Source organism: Paramisgurnus dabryanus, chromosome 18 (assembly GCF_030506205.2).
Source record: "Paramisgurnus dabryanus chromosome 18, PD_genome_1.1, whole genome shotgun sequence".
Lineage (NCBI taxonomy): Eukaryota > Metazoa > Chordata > Actinopteri > Cypriniformes > Cobitidae > Paramisgurnus > Paramisgurnus dabryanus.
Genome location: NC_133354.1, coordinates 8589106 through 8605800, shown reverse-complemented (window position 1 = coordinate 8605800; position 16695 = coordinate 8589106). Strand labels below are relative to the sequence as shown.

Below are 16695 nucleotides of genomic sequence, written 5' to 3'. Positions count from 1 at the left end.
TATTTTTTATAGCGCATTACTATGCCAAACAGTTAAAGGGACACTTAACTTTTTTATTTTGAAAAATACCCATTTTCTTGCTCCCCTAGAGTTAAACAATTGATTTTTACCGTTTTGGAATCCATTCAGCTGATCTCTGGGTCTGGCGCTAGCACTTTTAGCATAGCTTAGCATAATCCATTGAATCTGATTAGACTATTAGCATCACGCTAAAAATTAACCAGAAAGTTTAAATATTTTTCCTATTTAAAACTTGACTCTTCTGTAGTTACATTGTGTACTAAGACTGACAGAAAATTTAAGTTGCGATTTTCTAGACAGATATGGTTAGGAAAAATATCGAAACTCTTTGATTATTTTTTAGCGTGATGCTAATGGTCTAATCAAATTCAATGGATTATGCTAAGCTATGCTAAAAATGGTACCGCCATACCCAGAGATCAGCTGAATGGATTTCAAAACGGTAAACATCTAATGTTTAACTCTAGGAAAGCTGGAAAATGAGCATATTTTCAAAAAAGTGGAGTGTCCCTTTAATTGTATTAAGTAGTCTAGTTAAAGGGATAGTTTACCCAAAATTCTGTCATAATTTATATAACTTGTATACATTTCTTTGTTCTGCTGAATATAAATGAAGATATTTTGAAGAATGTTTGTAACAATCTGGGGCACCATTGACTTGAATAGGAAAAAATATACTATGGAAGTTAATGGTGCCCCAGATCTTTTTGGTTATTAACAAAACTTATTTGCAGAACAAAGAAATTCATGCAGGTTTGGAACAACTTTTTTTTATTTTGGAGGGAACTATCCCTTTAAATTCAATGATGTGCCAATATACAAAAATCCCATTTGCTTTTTACCCATCTTACAAGTATTTTACAAGTAGAGGGTTTTCAGAGATCAAGCCGGTAGCCAAACGCTACCAAGGCAATTCGTTGCGTTATTTGTGATGTTGCATGTTGCTGAAAAGGGACGTTTGGCTAACTGCCTCTCTCTAAGCCTCGGAGTGACTGGATATTGTGTATTTAGGTCTGCATGTTCTCTGTGCTTCTGATTCTTGATGATGGTGTATCACACGTATGCTGTTGTATTGTACAGTATGGATTGACTTTGTGCATATATGTTGGATGTTAAACATGTATCTGCTGAAACTGTGACATAATAATAAACGCTATAATGCCCTTCTGTCCATTCATTTCATCCCTTTGTCATTCTTTCCCATTTAAACCTTCCTGCACTGTAACCTATTTCTCCTATATCCTTCATTTCTGCCTTTCCATCCATCTGTCCATCTCATTTCACGTTGTTCTCTCTCTCATCCATCTGGTGCTCATCTTATCGTCCTTTGTTCTCAGGCTTTGTGAGCTTTGATAACCCGGGCAGCGCCCAGGCCGCCATCCAGTCCATGAACGGCTTTCAGATCGGCATGAAGAGACTCAAAGTGCAGCTCAAAAGGCCAAAGGATGCCAACCGCCCATATTAGCCCCGTCCCCTTGCCCCAGCCACCCCTGACCCTGGGGGTGAAGGCCGCCGCTGCGCACAGGGAATAACAGGTCAGAGGTCACGTCGACACATACTACACAAAATAATATATAACGAAACGACAAAATAATGTGACCCTGTCTGTGAAATCCAGGCTAAAAGCTCATAATCGTATAGAGACTATGCATGGTTCCTTCCGCGTTTTTCTTTCACGGGATTGAAGAACATCCGGTGATGCACAGGAAGGAGTTTTTACATTACTGTACATTAACTTTACCTCCAGATTACAATAATCCACCTTACTTTTTAGCATATTTAAACTTTATGCTAGTCCTAGACTTAGACAAATGTTTGAGCTTTCTCAACTGAAAATAACTTGCACTGACAGATGTTAAAATATGCCAGTGGCATTGATTTGTCTTGAGATACACACCAGTAACGTCTTTTTCTAAGGCATGTTTTATAAAAGATACTTAAACATCCTAATTTAACTAAGGCCTAGTCCTTGCTTTAGCTAAGCTTTGTCTGTAAAAGCAGGCTTAAATGTTTTATTAATATATTGATCATGAAAGCGTTTTTGCTTATCTCCCGCTGTTATGTAGCGAACGCGTGATTTTTCTCCGTTTCCAGTAAGGATCAGAGATGACAGCAGAGATCATTGTGAGGACGACATGTTTCAGAATTATAATGAAGTCTGAGAAGCCACACAATTTTATAGCAAGACACAACTGACAGCCATGACCTACATTTTATTTAGTATCACATGCATATTTATGTACAAGAAAGTATATGAGAATAAAAGATGATAGAAAAGAAAAATTTGATAGTTAAGAGGTACTATTGAAATAATAACACTTTTGCTTTGCAATATAACGAATTTTAACGTAACGTACTGTAATGTCATTATAAAGGCTATGGTTCACATACTATAATCATTTTTGTATTTTACCTATTACTGAATCAGTTATTTATATTACACAATAACATTATACTATATTTGTAAGATATAACACCTTTATTGTCATTGCACAGTTGTTCTTTGAAATGAAAGCGCTCTAGTAGTTTAAAAGTTAAGCCAGTGGTGCGCACTTTTATTAAAAACACATCCAAAAAAGTAAAGTGCACATGTAAACATATATGTACAGAACTATGTGACGTTACATATTGACATTATTTTTATTTATAGTAGCATTGCAAACTCTATGAATAGAGAAATTCATTTATTCCATGTGTTTTATCCAATCCCCTGGCTCGATCACATCTGTGCTAACAGACTCAGGGTTGAAGTCAAAATCCTTATGTGTAGTACTGTAAATTAGAGTTCTTTACAGGTCCACTTAGATCCAAAAACCTGAATTCCACCCCAATCGGGTCTAAAGACACAGGTCAGGTATATTATTACACTGCAAGAAATGATTTTCAGGGAAAAATTTTCTTAGTATTTTTGTCTTGTTTTCAGTAAAAATATTTTACAAAATCTTACACTGTAAAAAATACATTGCTGCCTTAAAATTTATTGTTGAACCAACTCAGATTTACAAGTCATTTCAACTTACTATTATTTATCTTGACTAGAGATGAGTTGTTATAACTACAGGTGAGTTGTTATAACTAATACATTTAAGTTGACTTTTCTCCACTATATTTTATAAGTTGTGACAACTAATTTCTGTTGACATGACTCGTAAATCTGAGTTGATTTAACAAAAATTTTTAAGGCAGCAAGGTTTTTTTACAGTGTATATTTTTCTTGGTGAGCAAAACGACCCAAGAAAATAAGTCTAGCTTTTAGCTAGCTATCAAATTTAAGTGATTTTGTGCATAAAACAAGCCAAAAAAATCTGCCAATATGGTAAGCAAAAAATCTTGAAAATTTTTCTTATACACTAAATTTGGTAGATTTTTTTTCTTGTTTTATGCACAAAATCACTTAAATTTGATATTTTTGGTTTAAAAACTAGACTTATTTTCTTGGGTCGTTTTGCTCATCAAGAAAAATCATCTTAATTTAAGATTTTTTTATATTTTTACTGAAAACAAGACAAAAATACGGAGATTTTTTTTCTTGAAAATCATTTTTTGCAGTGTAATTTTCTTGGGTCGTTTTGCTCATCAAGAAAAAGATTCTAATTTAAGAATTTTTAGATATATTTACTGAAAACACGACAAAAATACTTAAAAACTTTTCTTGAAAATAATAATTTTTTGCAGTGTAGTTGCCTCGGGTAATTTTTAATCAATGCGTTTTTGCATGTTTATTTTATTATGTTATAACAATAAATGTATTTTACTAATCTATATTACTCCCTAATTCCCAAAAGAATACCGCTAGCAACGCAAATTTGCTATGACTTAATGCAGACCGGAAAAGCGTTACCCCCCTGAGATTTTACCGGAAGTATGTATGGGGCGCCATGTGCATACACTGCAAAAAATGTCTTTCTTACTTAGTATTTTTGTCTTGTTTCTTAAATCGAGATGCATTTTCTTAATGAGCAAAATGACCCAAGAAAAAAGTCTAGTTTTTAGACAAGTAGTAGTTGCAAGAAACGATTTTCAAGGAAAAAATTTCTTAGTATTTTTGTCTTGTTTTCAGTAAAAATATTAAAAAATTCCTAAATTAAGATGCTTTTTCTTGATTAACAAAACGACCCAAGAAAATAAGTCTAGCTTTTAGACCAAAAATATCAAATTTAAGTGATTTTGTGCATAAAACAAGCCAAAAAAATCTGCCAATAGGGTAAGCAAAAAATCTTGAACATTTTTCTTAAACACTAAATTTGGTAGATTTTTTTGCTTGTTTTATGCACAAAATCACTTAAAGCAACACTATGTAATTTTTTACCTTTAAATAATGTCTCTTAAATTATTTCAGTGATAGAACAACTTTTAACTGAACAATTTGTACTGTTGCTGCAACCTAAGCAGCCTCCTAGCTGCTACAAGCACACTCTGAAAGTGGCGGTGGAGGGTAGGAAACACAGCCCCGCCCCACCCCCTGCCTGCAGAAGAGTGTCTGATACCAGGCACTGTTGCGCTTTTTAACCACATGGGGGAGCTGTAAGTCATTTTTACATGGAAACTACATAGTGTTGCTTTAAATTTGATATTTTTGGTCTAAAAACTAGACTTATTTTCTTGGGTCATTTTGCTCATCAAGAAAACTCATTTTAATTTAAGATTTTTTTATATTTTTACTGAAAACAAGACAAAAATACAGAGATTTTTTTTATCTTGAAAATCATTTTTTCCAGTGTAATTTTCTTGGGTCGTTAATCCTTAATTTAAGATTTTTTTTATATTTCTACTGAAAACAACACAAAAATACTAAGTAAGAAAGTCATTTTTTTCTGCAGGTTATGAGATTTGGGGCATCAAAGTTTGATTTTACATAGTTTTTAATCTTTGACATTACCTTACTCAAGCCATTTTGAAGATATCAAGGTTATATTTTGACAGGGTGTGCTTTACATTATGCAGGACGATTTTATGTAGAAAAATGACTTTAGCTGGTTTTCACAGGCAGGGTCAGATTTGCTGAAGTCTGTTTCAAAACCTACAGTCAGCATGACATCAAAATTCATCTTGTTTTCTTTCCTAATACACAATCTTGTAGTTAAACTTATTCATGTTCTTCAAAAACAATTTGTCTCCATAATGTTTCATCAAAATGTAATATTGTGCTCCGCCTGTGAAACAACTTTGCTTTTCAGTTGATGTCATGCAGGCCTTCGGGCTGCTGTTGTGGATAATGCAGGCTTTCTGAAATTTTACCCTAAGTGAATGCAGTAATTTAATGCAGGGTAATGTGAATGTATTGTTATGTCAGTAATAGTGAGTAATGAGATTTGAGAAAGAAGCTTTGGGATACGTCAGTATGATCTCAGAAATTAATTTGACTTTCTGACCAAGACATGAAGACTGAACGTCAAGTTAATGTCTGGGATCATCCCGACGTGTCTCAAAGCCACATACAGTACATTCACAGAAATGGATGTTGTGGTGTTTTGGGGTGGGGGAATAGTCCATCCTTATCGACTCAAATTCAGGTTTGGCATTCTTGTATGGACTGGAGTAGCCATTTTCTGATAATGGATAAAATCAAGCTATTTTTCTCTTGTTGGCTATCCTCTTTTACTCAAAAAAGTCACGTTAGGGAAGTTAAATTGGGAATGCCATTTCATATTGACTTTAATCCAGCAGTATAACAGCATAGGATATTAAAGGACAAGTTCGGTATTTTAGAATTAAAGCCCTGTTTTCAGATTGTTTATGGTCAAATAGAACGGTTTTGACTGAAATTTCGACATTTTCGGCTGCCCTGAGAATTTTGGCGTGTTTGTGTTTCAGCTCAGACCTCTACAATGGGTTTAATGGTGCACTGGAACAATCCTTCCTAAAATGCATTAAACTTTCGTTTACAAAGACGTGAAACTCACCGAGTGGTCAGGGGTGTTCACTGATATGCTCACACAAAAATCGCTGCAAAAGATGCTTTCCAACAGCTGTTTCAGCATTCGTTGTTAACTTGTGGACCTATTTCCCCAAACGCCTCACACCCGTACATTCTTCCGCTTAGAGCTTGAATAATAGACACTCCAGCCCAGGTGGTGGCGCTAATCCGCCTTTGCCAATTGCAAGAATAGAAACAAAGTTCCCGGCGCGGAGTAATACCGTACCTCACAGGACGTCTAATACAGTCAATGGAGTTGGTAAAAACTACGATAAAACCTGTTGGAATGCGTCTTTTGGAGCGATTTTTGTGTGAGCATACCAGTGAACACCCCGGACCACTCGGTGAGTTTCACGTCTTTGTAAACGAAAGTTTAATGCATTTTAGGAAGGATTGTTCCAGTGCACCATTAAACCCATTGTAGAGGTCTGAGCTGAAACACAAACACGCGAAAATTCTCAGGGCAGCCGAAAATGTCGAAATTTCAGTCAAAACCATTCAATTTGACCATAAACAATCTGAAAACAGGGCTTTAAGTCTAAAATACCGAACTTGTCCTTTAAACAGGGCATCTTTCTTTTCTCAAGAGATCTGCTCTCTGGGGCAGGGCTGTGGAAGAGGGGGAGAGATTAGTCGTTTCCATGGTGAACATTTATCTCATATCTCTCCCGTCTCACATGCCCTCATCTAAATGAAGATGGAAAATCAATGCTGTGTCATTAATTTACCCTGCTGATGCCTTTTACTGGGCCAAGTAATTACCTACTTACATAGCTAGTGAGCCATCCACGCCTCTGTTAGCTGCAATAGACAGCACAGCACGCCTCCTGCACACATAGACCCCTCACCCCCCTGCCAGCAACTATTCTTGATGCATTAAACCTTGTCCGGCCACACTGAATCAAAATTTTCTAAATATATCTAATTTTCTAAATAAATCTATGTTTACTATTAGAAAACATACACGGGAATTTTTTTTTTACAATAGTTTACCCAAAAAAAAAACTTTCTGTCATTCCTCAAGTTGCTCGAACACTAAGAAAGATATTTGAAAAATATCGAAAATATCTGCCTTTGTGTTCATCAGAACAAATAAATTATTACAGTGCAATTCTTAGTATTTTTGTCTTGTTTTCAGTAAAAATATCTAAAAATTCTTAAAATTAAGATGCTGCTTCTTGATGAGCAAAACGACCCAAGAAAATAAATCTAGTTTTTAGACCAAAAATATCAAATTTAAGTGATTTTGTGCATGAAACAAGCAAAAAAATCTGCCAATGGGGTAAGCAAATTTTTCTTGAATTTAGTGTTTAAGAAAAAATGTTCAAGATTTTTTTACTTACCCCATTAGCAGATTTTTTGCTTGTTTTATGCACAAAATCACTTAAATTTGATATGTTTTGTCTAAAAACTAGACTTTTTTGCTTTGTCAATTGCTCATCAAGAAAAAGCATCTTAAGAGTTTTTAGATATTTTTACGGAAAACAAGACAAAAATACTAAGAAAACTTTTTCTTGAAAATCTTTTTTGCAGTGTAAAATTTACATATTTTCATTTAAAAATCCAATAATAGATTATACCCATTTAAAGGTGCAGTGTGTAACTTTAAGAAGGATCTCTTGACAGAAATGCAATATAATATACAAAACTATATTGTCAGTGATATGTATATATATCCCTAACATAATAAAATGTATTGTTTTTTACCTTAGAATGAGCCGTTTTTATCTACATTCACTGCTAGCTTCTTGACATGGAAGTCGCCGTCATGTAGCGTTAAAAGGAAAAACTGTTCTATAGAGCGCACTTCGTCCCTACTTTGTGTCAGACGACAAATTTTTCCTGGGGTGGCTACTAGTGCTGTGTTCAAAATATCGTATCGATCCGGATGTACTTTTGAAAGTAGCGTGATGAATTGCTGTTGATGCGTGATCCATATGGAAAGGACGCATGGAAAGGACGCTCTCTCTCGCGCGCGCATTAAAGTCAGTGAGTTCAGTATGAAAGCGCAGATATCTTAGCCTATACTACTGCAAAGGGCTTTATTAGCCACGCTCTTATAAAACAGTACTAACGCATTTGAGAAGAAACACGACAAAGATTTGCATGTGAAAACTGTATGTCTAGAGAAGAGATACAGAGCTACTTCAAACTATAACTGTCACATTAATAACCTGATTTTTATTAAATAGTATTAAGTCTGACTGCATGTTTATAGATATATTCATAGATGTAGAATAATGAGAGACAAGAGTAAGGCACCATCTTTGTAAAACTGCTTTTAAAAAAACATAAGTTAAGTACTAACTCTGGGATTTTAAGTATTTCTAATAGCTAATAAATGAATGGCAAAAACACAACTGTTACAACACTGCTTATTCAATGTACAATAAACAAATAATAATAAAAATAATGTTACTAAATTCTGAACAAAAATTTAATTCAAAATAGTCTTGTATCGTGATGCGCATCGTATCGGGACCCTTGTATCGGGATACGTATCGTATCGGGAAATCGTTGGCGATACACAGCCCTAGTGGCTACCGTAGCTTCTCATTGCGTTTCGAAATTGATGTTGGTTGCAATTTGTAATTTCACCACTAGATGCTGCTTAAAACCCATTACACCTTTAAAGGGACACTCCACTTTTTTTGAAAATATGCTCATTTTCCAGCTCCCCTAGAGTTAAATATTTGATTTTTACCGTTTTGGAATCCATTCAGCTGATCTCCGGGTCTGGCGGTACCATTTTAGCATAGCTTAGCATAATCTATTGAATCTGATTAGACCATTAGCAATGCGCTAAAAAATAACCAAAGAGTTTTGATATTTTTCCTATTTAAAACTTCTCTAACTTCTGTAACATGAATGCAGCAGGCACAATGATATTACACAGCGCCTGAATTGAAAGTAACCAAGGGGACTATTTTCAGGCAGTGCGTAATATCTCTACGCCTGCTGCAGCCATGTTACAGCAGCAAGGTCCTTGATTCTTACGCCAGAATGAGAGTATAGTTCTAGATATATCGGCCTAGAAAATCACAACTTTTAAGTTTCCGTCTGTCTTAGTACACAATGTAACTACAAGTCAAGTCTTAAATAGGAAAAATATTGAAACCCTTTGGTTATTTTTGAGCGTGATGCTAATGGTCTAATCAGATTCAATGGATTATGCTAAGCTATGCTAACAGTGGTAGAGATCAGCTGAATGGATTCCAAAACGGTAAAAATCTAATGTTTAACTCTAGGGGAGCTGGAAAATGTGGAGTGTCCCTTTAAGTGGGTCACAAAATGAAAAGTTTGGGAACCCGTGATGTAAATGCCTAAAAGGCTTTTGCTTTTAGATGAAAATGTGGTACTATAAATGCCGCCTTAGATATATTCTCTGAAAACAAGCAATTTTGCATTTTCTTTTGTTTTATGAATGTTTCGATATATTACAGCAACTGAAAAACAAAACAAAAACTTTTAAGAAATTTGTGGTTTATACGACATAACCTTTTTGAGCTGAAGCAAATGAAAAGACATTAAAAGTCAGTAAACAAGTTTGATGTTTGGTATATTTGTCTCCAGCACTGAATGAAAATATTAATCCCTTTTTTCTTTCATATCCTTGTAGGTTTTGTAGAGTTGGAACACATGTTGATAACATGCAAAATGTAATTGAAATCTATGAAAACACAACGGATTCAGATCATCAGGGCTGGGGATACGACAGTGCTGAAGCGGAACATGAGGAGAACACAGCCGCATGACACAACAACACCACCAACACCACCACCGGGCTCAACGGACCTTAGAATTAAACTCAGGGGAGCCGCGGAGTAACTGGACCATACCGTACTCCCTTCTCTGAACCCCATGCCCTTGTATTGCAGGACCACAGGACGAACAACTGAAGAAGACCAACACAAAAAATATTTAAAAAAAAAAAGAAAACAAGCCCTCAGAAGACACTGAATCGAAATGCATACTGTAGTAAGAAAAAACACTTTTTAAAACGTTTAGAGGGGAATCGTGTAAAATCGAAGACGTCGTCTTTGGGGAAACTTTTTAAAGAACTGTTTTAGAAATCAACAAAAAGGATTTAAAAAAAGGAAAAAACTTGAAAGACTTGAATTTTTTTGGAAGGATGTGACAATTCAGGACACGAACTCGCTTCGACTCGGGATGGCCAGCTTTTTCTTGGAGTGCCTGTCCGTTTCCAGGGGCAACGGCTGCCACAAACCGCAGCCTCAGTCCGCTGGGAGAATTTTCCTGTCATTCCTTAGTGTGTAGGGACCAAATGACCAAACCTTTTTATCACAAACGAAAAAAAAGACTCCTGTAACATAATCGGACCACTGCATCTCTTGCTGTGCCAATCGGTTTAAGAGTTGTATTTAAAAAAGATATATGTATAAAAAGAACATATATGACTATATGCATACATATAGATTGCTGATATGCTTTTGAATACTGGCAGAACTATTTCCGATGGCCCGTCGAGGCCGTTCACTTCGCTAGTTTACAATTACTGCTCAAAATGAAGAATATTTATTTTTATTTCACTTCTAGTTTTTTCTCTGTGGTGAGAGAAAGGGTGCATGGGAAGGGTTGTTCCATAACGCAGCCTTACCTTTTTCTATTTTAATGTCCTGACCTTGTAGTGAAGAGACCATCTTAAGGTTTGAGATAAACGATCCTGTTTATATATGTAACGTACATACGATATGTATATGTATAGCGGACATTCAAGCAATATGTATTCATATGTATGCGCCTGTATAGCATATATATGGATACATACGATATTAATCCCAAAACCCATATATGTATTTATATGCATATATTTTCTATGTGTGTATATATAGAAACCGGCTATTCAATATGTAGAGCTGTAGATTTTTTTGTAGATTTACGAACCCCTGCTCTGCTTTGGACTTTGACCGACTCTCAAATCGGCAGCTGCAGTCTGCAGGCATTCCTCTCGATCCGATATAACAACCTGTATCCGCAAACACACACACACACATGCGCGCGCACTCAAGGGTACGAAAACTTCGTGTATATATGTGTATATGCTAATTACAAATGCAAAAAGGTCTCTCGTTCGATGAGAGTTTTAAGAGAATCAGGATTATAGTACAGAAAACGTTACGGACATATCTGCCTCCCCACCCTGCGCCGTACTCCGTAAACATTCGCAAACGCGTGCGATATAAGAACAAACACAAGCGATATCCACGCAAAAACTGCACGCTGGCTTTAAATACGGACAACTGGCGGTTTTGTAAACGCGCCTGCGTCACGACACCGCTAGCAGCCATTCATTTTATTGATGTCAAAACAACGGAAAAACTCAACTTCTTACAAAAAAAAGCAAAACAAACAAAAAGACGACTATAACAGCGAAGCCTTCAAATATGTCAACATAAAAATCCGTGCAGCTTGACACAGCCATCCAGCGAAACACCCACTCGACGTCTGCTTACAAGTTACAATGAAGTGGGCATTATATATGTTTTGCACAATTATCGTCCGAATCCGCATCACATTGCGTCGTTTACACATGCTGCTTCAGAGTTCGAAGGTTTTTTCGATCGCGTAATGGGGAAGTTATTGCAAATTATTGGGTAAAGACTTTTACGATTTTTTTTTTTTGGTTATGCTTCGCAACTGCTCTTATTATACAAGATGGCACTATTGTAAATATATACGGTAATAATTCCAGAGCTGGTTGGTTCACTTTACCGTATGGTAAGGTGTGTATGTACACTTCATTTCAAAGGGGAATTTAGTTCTTGTTTTCAGACTGATTCCGAGAATGTTGCATTTTGCCTTCTAGATCTTTCCGACACATGGTCATTCAGGTATTCCAGGATCTTTTGCAAGGATATGCATTCCGTCTGTTTATAAAACCCATCGTCACGTAGGATTTAAGCGTCGAACATCCGTCCATCTCTCTTTCTCCGTTTCAGCTGCAACTGTTTACATGGCAATCTGGAAATGTACGGTTGACGAACCAAGACAGAACAGAAGTTTTATTATAAATATATATAAGTATATACATGAACTACTGAATATACTGTAAATGTTTTTTGCTCTTTTTTGCTCTGTTCCTCTGTATATAGGTTTGCATATTTTATAGTCTTTTACTTCTATCTAGAAGGACTGGATGACTAAGAAAATTTAAAAGATGAAAAACAAGCTAAAGCAGGTAAAATCTAGTCCTTGGAGATGCAGTATGGTCGTGAGGTACAAATAGGTATTTAAATACAGAACGTGAGATGAGCCAATCAGATTTGAACGTTTGAATGAACTGCTGCCAACATGCATATTTATTTGAGTATTTATTATTTGTTCATTTTTTTAATGTCATTTATTTATATTATTTTTCATACTAATATGCTGTATTTCTCTCATAGTTTTATTTTTTTTTTACGTTTGTAACCACACCTAAACATGAGTTTCACATCGAAACTGCGCTTTTTTTAAAAGTATATTTTTACATGTATTGTATTACGACACAATGGAACAATGCAACTGGCAGAATCAGGGTAATCCTTTATGGAGAATGAAGTACTCATGAAGGACCGGTGTCAAAACTTTTGCTGCACCTGTTTGAACTGTCTGCTTTCTTTCCGTTCTGCGGTTCCATGTGTCAGAAATCCGATCTGCTTCATTGCTTTTTTCCCAGACAGAAAAAAGACAAATCTGCACTAATCCATCAAACTCTCAGCAACTCTTTTATTGCCGTTCTTCATTAGCGCTAACTGTCTTCAACTCTTTTGAAATCAAGAACAATAGTGTGAACTTACAGAAACAATGCAGTAAAGTGGAAAAAGGAGGATCATTAAAAGAAGCTTTTTCAGACATTTTTGAGCACACTTGAGAGTGCTGGGTGGTATGTGTGGATTTTTGCCAAGTCTATATCACAATGAGATTGAGCTGTATTAGCAGTCAGGGTGCTATCGCGGCCCCTGCCCTGTTTTCCTCAACTCCACGTTTCTCTGGTCCCTAGACTCTCTTTTTGTAATTTTACTGAATGACGCATTTCTGCTTAAGCCCAATAATAAAGCACAGTGTAGAATAAACCAGCATTACAGTTGTCCCATTTCCTGCTGCCGTATCTCAATGCAAGCCTTTTGTGAGTTGTTTCTTTTATCTCTTTCTTTTATGGATTTGTGGCACGACTGATGAGACCATTTCAAAGGCGAAAGGTGTATGCGTGCGCACACACAGAGAGGCGCGTCTCTGAAACTTTCTTTACAACACTACAGATCAAATTAGACCAATAGCCCTGGAGCAATGTTTGGCTGAATCCCAGTGCATATCCTGATCTAGTCTGAAGTAGGAAATATCAAAGCAAATATACTGTGGATATATTGGAAAGGTAGAGGCATAGGAATAGGCATTAAAGGGACACTACACTTAAAAAAAAAAAATGCTCATTTCCAGCTCCGGGTCTGGCGCTACCACTTTTAGCATAGCTTAGCACAATTCATTGAATCCGATTAGACCATTAGCATCGACCTAAAAAATAACCAAAGAGTTTCAATATTTTTCCTATTTAAAACTTGACTCTTCTGTAGTTACATCGTTTACTAAGACAGATTAAAAATTTCAAAGTTGCGATTTTCTAGGAAGACATGGCTATACTCTCATTCCGGCGTAATAATCAAGATAGATAATCAGAAGAGTCCAGTTTTAAATAGGAAAAATATCGAAACTCTTTGGTTATTTTTTAGCGCAATGCTAATGGTCTAATCAGATTGAATGGATTATGCTAAGCTATGCTAAAAGTGCTAGCATCACACCCAGAGATCAGCTGAATGGATTCCAAAACTGTAAGAATCAAATGTTTAACTGTAGGGAAGCTGGAAAATAAGCCTTTTTTTTTTTTTTCAAAAAAAGTGTGTCCCTTTAAGGGCACAAGTCTGATTATAATCCAAAAATGAAAACATCTGTAAGTGCATTGTGCATCTAGATAAAGTTAAATGACTTTATTATTCTGGGTTCACTAAAAAAAATATATTTTGACAAGGCACTTTTTTTCCAAACTCAATGGGATGGCTATAGTTTCCATGTCTGTGTAAAATAAGTAATTTTAAGATAACCTATTGTCTTTTTTAATCATTTTTATACACTACTCTAATGAAAACAGGCAAAGATATTGTTTAACCCCTTAAAATTCCAGTGTACTGTGGGAAGGACACTGCATTATTTGACAGAAAATTAAAAAACAAGCTAAACACGTCATATATCTTTGGAAAGCTGAAATTATTGTGATTCGAATGATGTAAACAGTTTAAAGATACAATCAACACAGCAGGTACAATTTGTGTCCTTTTTAGGCATTTTTAGCCCTTTTTCAGGAATGCTAAGGGGTTTTAAGCTGATAACATTTGCGCTAAAAACATTTGGGCTTGTAGAAAAATATGATGAAACAACCATCATAAGTGTACTCTAAATATTATGGAGCAGTTTCCTGGACAGGGATTAGATTAATAACTAAGTCCTAGTCCTGGATTAAAGTAGTTTTTAAAAACATACCTTACAAAAACTATACTGGTGGGCATCTTGAGACAAAACAATGGCACTGATTTATGTTAAAGGATTAGTCCATTTTCATTAAAAAAATCCAGATAATTTACTCACCACCATGTCATCCAAAATGTTGATGTCTTTCTTTGTTCAGTCGAGAATAAATTATGTTTTTTGAGGAAAACATTGCAGGATTTTTCTCATTTTAATGGACTTTAATAGAGCCCAACATTTAATACTTAACGTTTTTTTTCAACTGAGTTTCAAAGGACTATAAACAATCTCAAACGAGGCATAAGGGTCTTATCTAGCAAAACGATTGTCATTTTTGACAATAAAAATAACAAATATACACTTTTAAAGCACAACTTCTCGTCTAGATCAGGTCGTGATGCTCCAGCGTGACCCCACGCAATACATCATGACGTCAAGAGGTCACAGACAACGAACGCTAAACTCCGCCCCAGTGTTTACAAGTGTGTTGAAAGAGGACCGTTCCTACATTGTTGTATGTCAACTGATACTAATTAATGTCTTTGTGTCAGTTTATGGTTTACAATGGTCCGCAAATGTGCGTTTCATATATGTAACACGTGACCTCCCTACGTCACTACGCATTTACGTTAGGTCGCGCTGGACCGGACCTAGACGAAAAGTTGTGGTTTAAAAGAGCATATTTTTAATTTTTCTTGTCAAAAATGACAATCGTTTCGCTAGATAAAACCCTTATGCCTCGTTTGAGATCGTTTAGAGTCCTTTGAAACTCCGTTGAGACAAACTGTTAAGTGTTGAGTTAAGTGTTGGGCTCTATTAAAGTTCATTAAAATGAGAAAAATCCTGCAATGTTTTCCTCAAAAAACATAATTTCTTCTCGACTGAACAAAGAAAGACATCAACATTTTGGATGACATGGTGGTGAGTAAATTATCTGGATTTTTTTTAAGAAAATGGACTAATCCTTTAAGATACCTCAATGCAAAATGTTTTTAAATTATGGCAGCTCAAACATGCATTTTAGTCTGGGACAAGGATAAACCATGTCTGGGAAACCACCCCATAAATATTATTTTTCTCATACAAAGATTCTCCTATTGGTGTAATTTGCTGACATGTTTGGAAAAATCTATTTTGTTTGTTAAAATCAAAGGAAATGGTTCAAATTTAAGCAACTAAAATTGACGACTTAATGGGCCTGAACTTCAATTACAATGAAATCATTACAGACCACAGCAACTGAACCTATTTTGAATGTACACACTGAAAATGTATTCAGTTCGCAGCCACGTTTATTCCAAACCGAGGCTGTGAGGGATGGATGTTCAAAGCATGCACTTTAAACCGCTGGTTTTGTATCAGGATGCTGGTCATTCAGCCATCAAAACAGAAAATACATCATTTTATACAAATTTCCACAGGACAAAGAATCTCAGAAAAAGTGGGTTATTAAAATTAGAAGGGACATATGACCTAACTTTGAGATGGAATATCGCATTGGTACATAATATCTGTTTCGGATATCTGATCACTAATTTATCATGTTGTAAGCATGTTTACTTTTCTTTTAAACACCAATAGAGTGCAACAATTCAATATTATATGACAATAACCAAGTATACAGTACATCTCCAGTTTGTATAGATCATAAGAGTATGTCCCATGCATTTTCCCCATTATGTTTTTTAAGACATGAACATTGATTTAATAATACGTGTTTGATTTAATAACAAGCTATTTGATTGTTCATTGTGCAAGTATTGTTAAAGGTAAAACACCATATGAACCCACAAAGTTCTGTACAAATGTTATTTAGTTAGAAATGAATCCTGCTTCTGTTGATTCCGGTCAATGTGCTTAAAAAAAAACTTACCAGAGAGAAGTTTTATAGTATTCATGCCTTGCGTTTTATGTTATTCTGTACGAATTGGAGACATGTACTTAGTTAAAGGACTATATTAGTGTTTTAAAGAAAAGTAAGCATGCATACAACATTAGAAATGAATGATTAACCACCAGGCTAATAACAAAACACATTTTATAGACACATTTTGCTGCTCTTATCTCAAAATTAGGTCATGTCTCTTCTCATATTAACAATCCATGATTTCCGAGGCTCTTGGAAATCTGTAAAATTATGTACTGAATTATGTACGGATTGAAATAGTAAGGATTAATTGACGATGGGCCTTTAAATTATAAGAAAATAATGCACACCCAAAGTGGTTATGCGAAGC

At 35.5% G+C, this 16695-nt stretch overlaps 1 protein-coding gene across 5 annotated transcripts in view; it reads left to right on the top strand.

The window, feature by feature from the left end:
• Positions 1–13020, top strand: part of celf4 (CUGBP, Elav-like family member 4) — a 117131-nt gene extending 104111 nt beyond the window's left edge. For all 5 annotated transcript variants that reach the window (XM_065244070.2, XM_065244068.2, XM_065244069.2 and 2 more), the window contains exons 13-14: positions 1359–1556; positions 9558–13020. In XM_065244070.2, coding sequence (XP_065100142.1) covers positions 1359–1486 — 128 coding nt within the window. In that variant the 3' untranslated portion in view covers positions 1487–1556; positions 9558–13020. The remainder of the gene's footprint in view (positions 1–1358; positions 1557–9557) is intronic.
• Positions 13021–16695: the final 3675 nt, after the last annotated feature.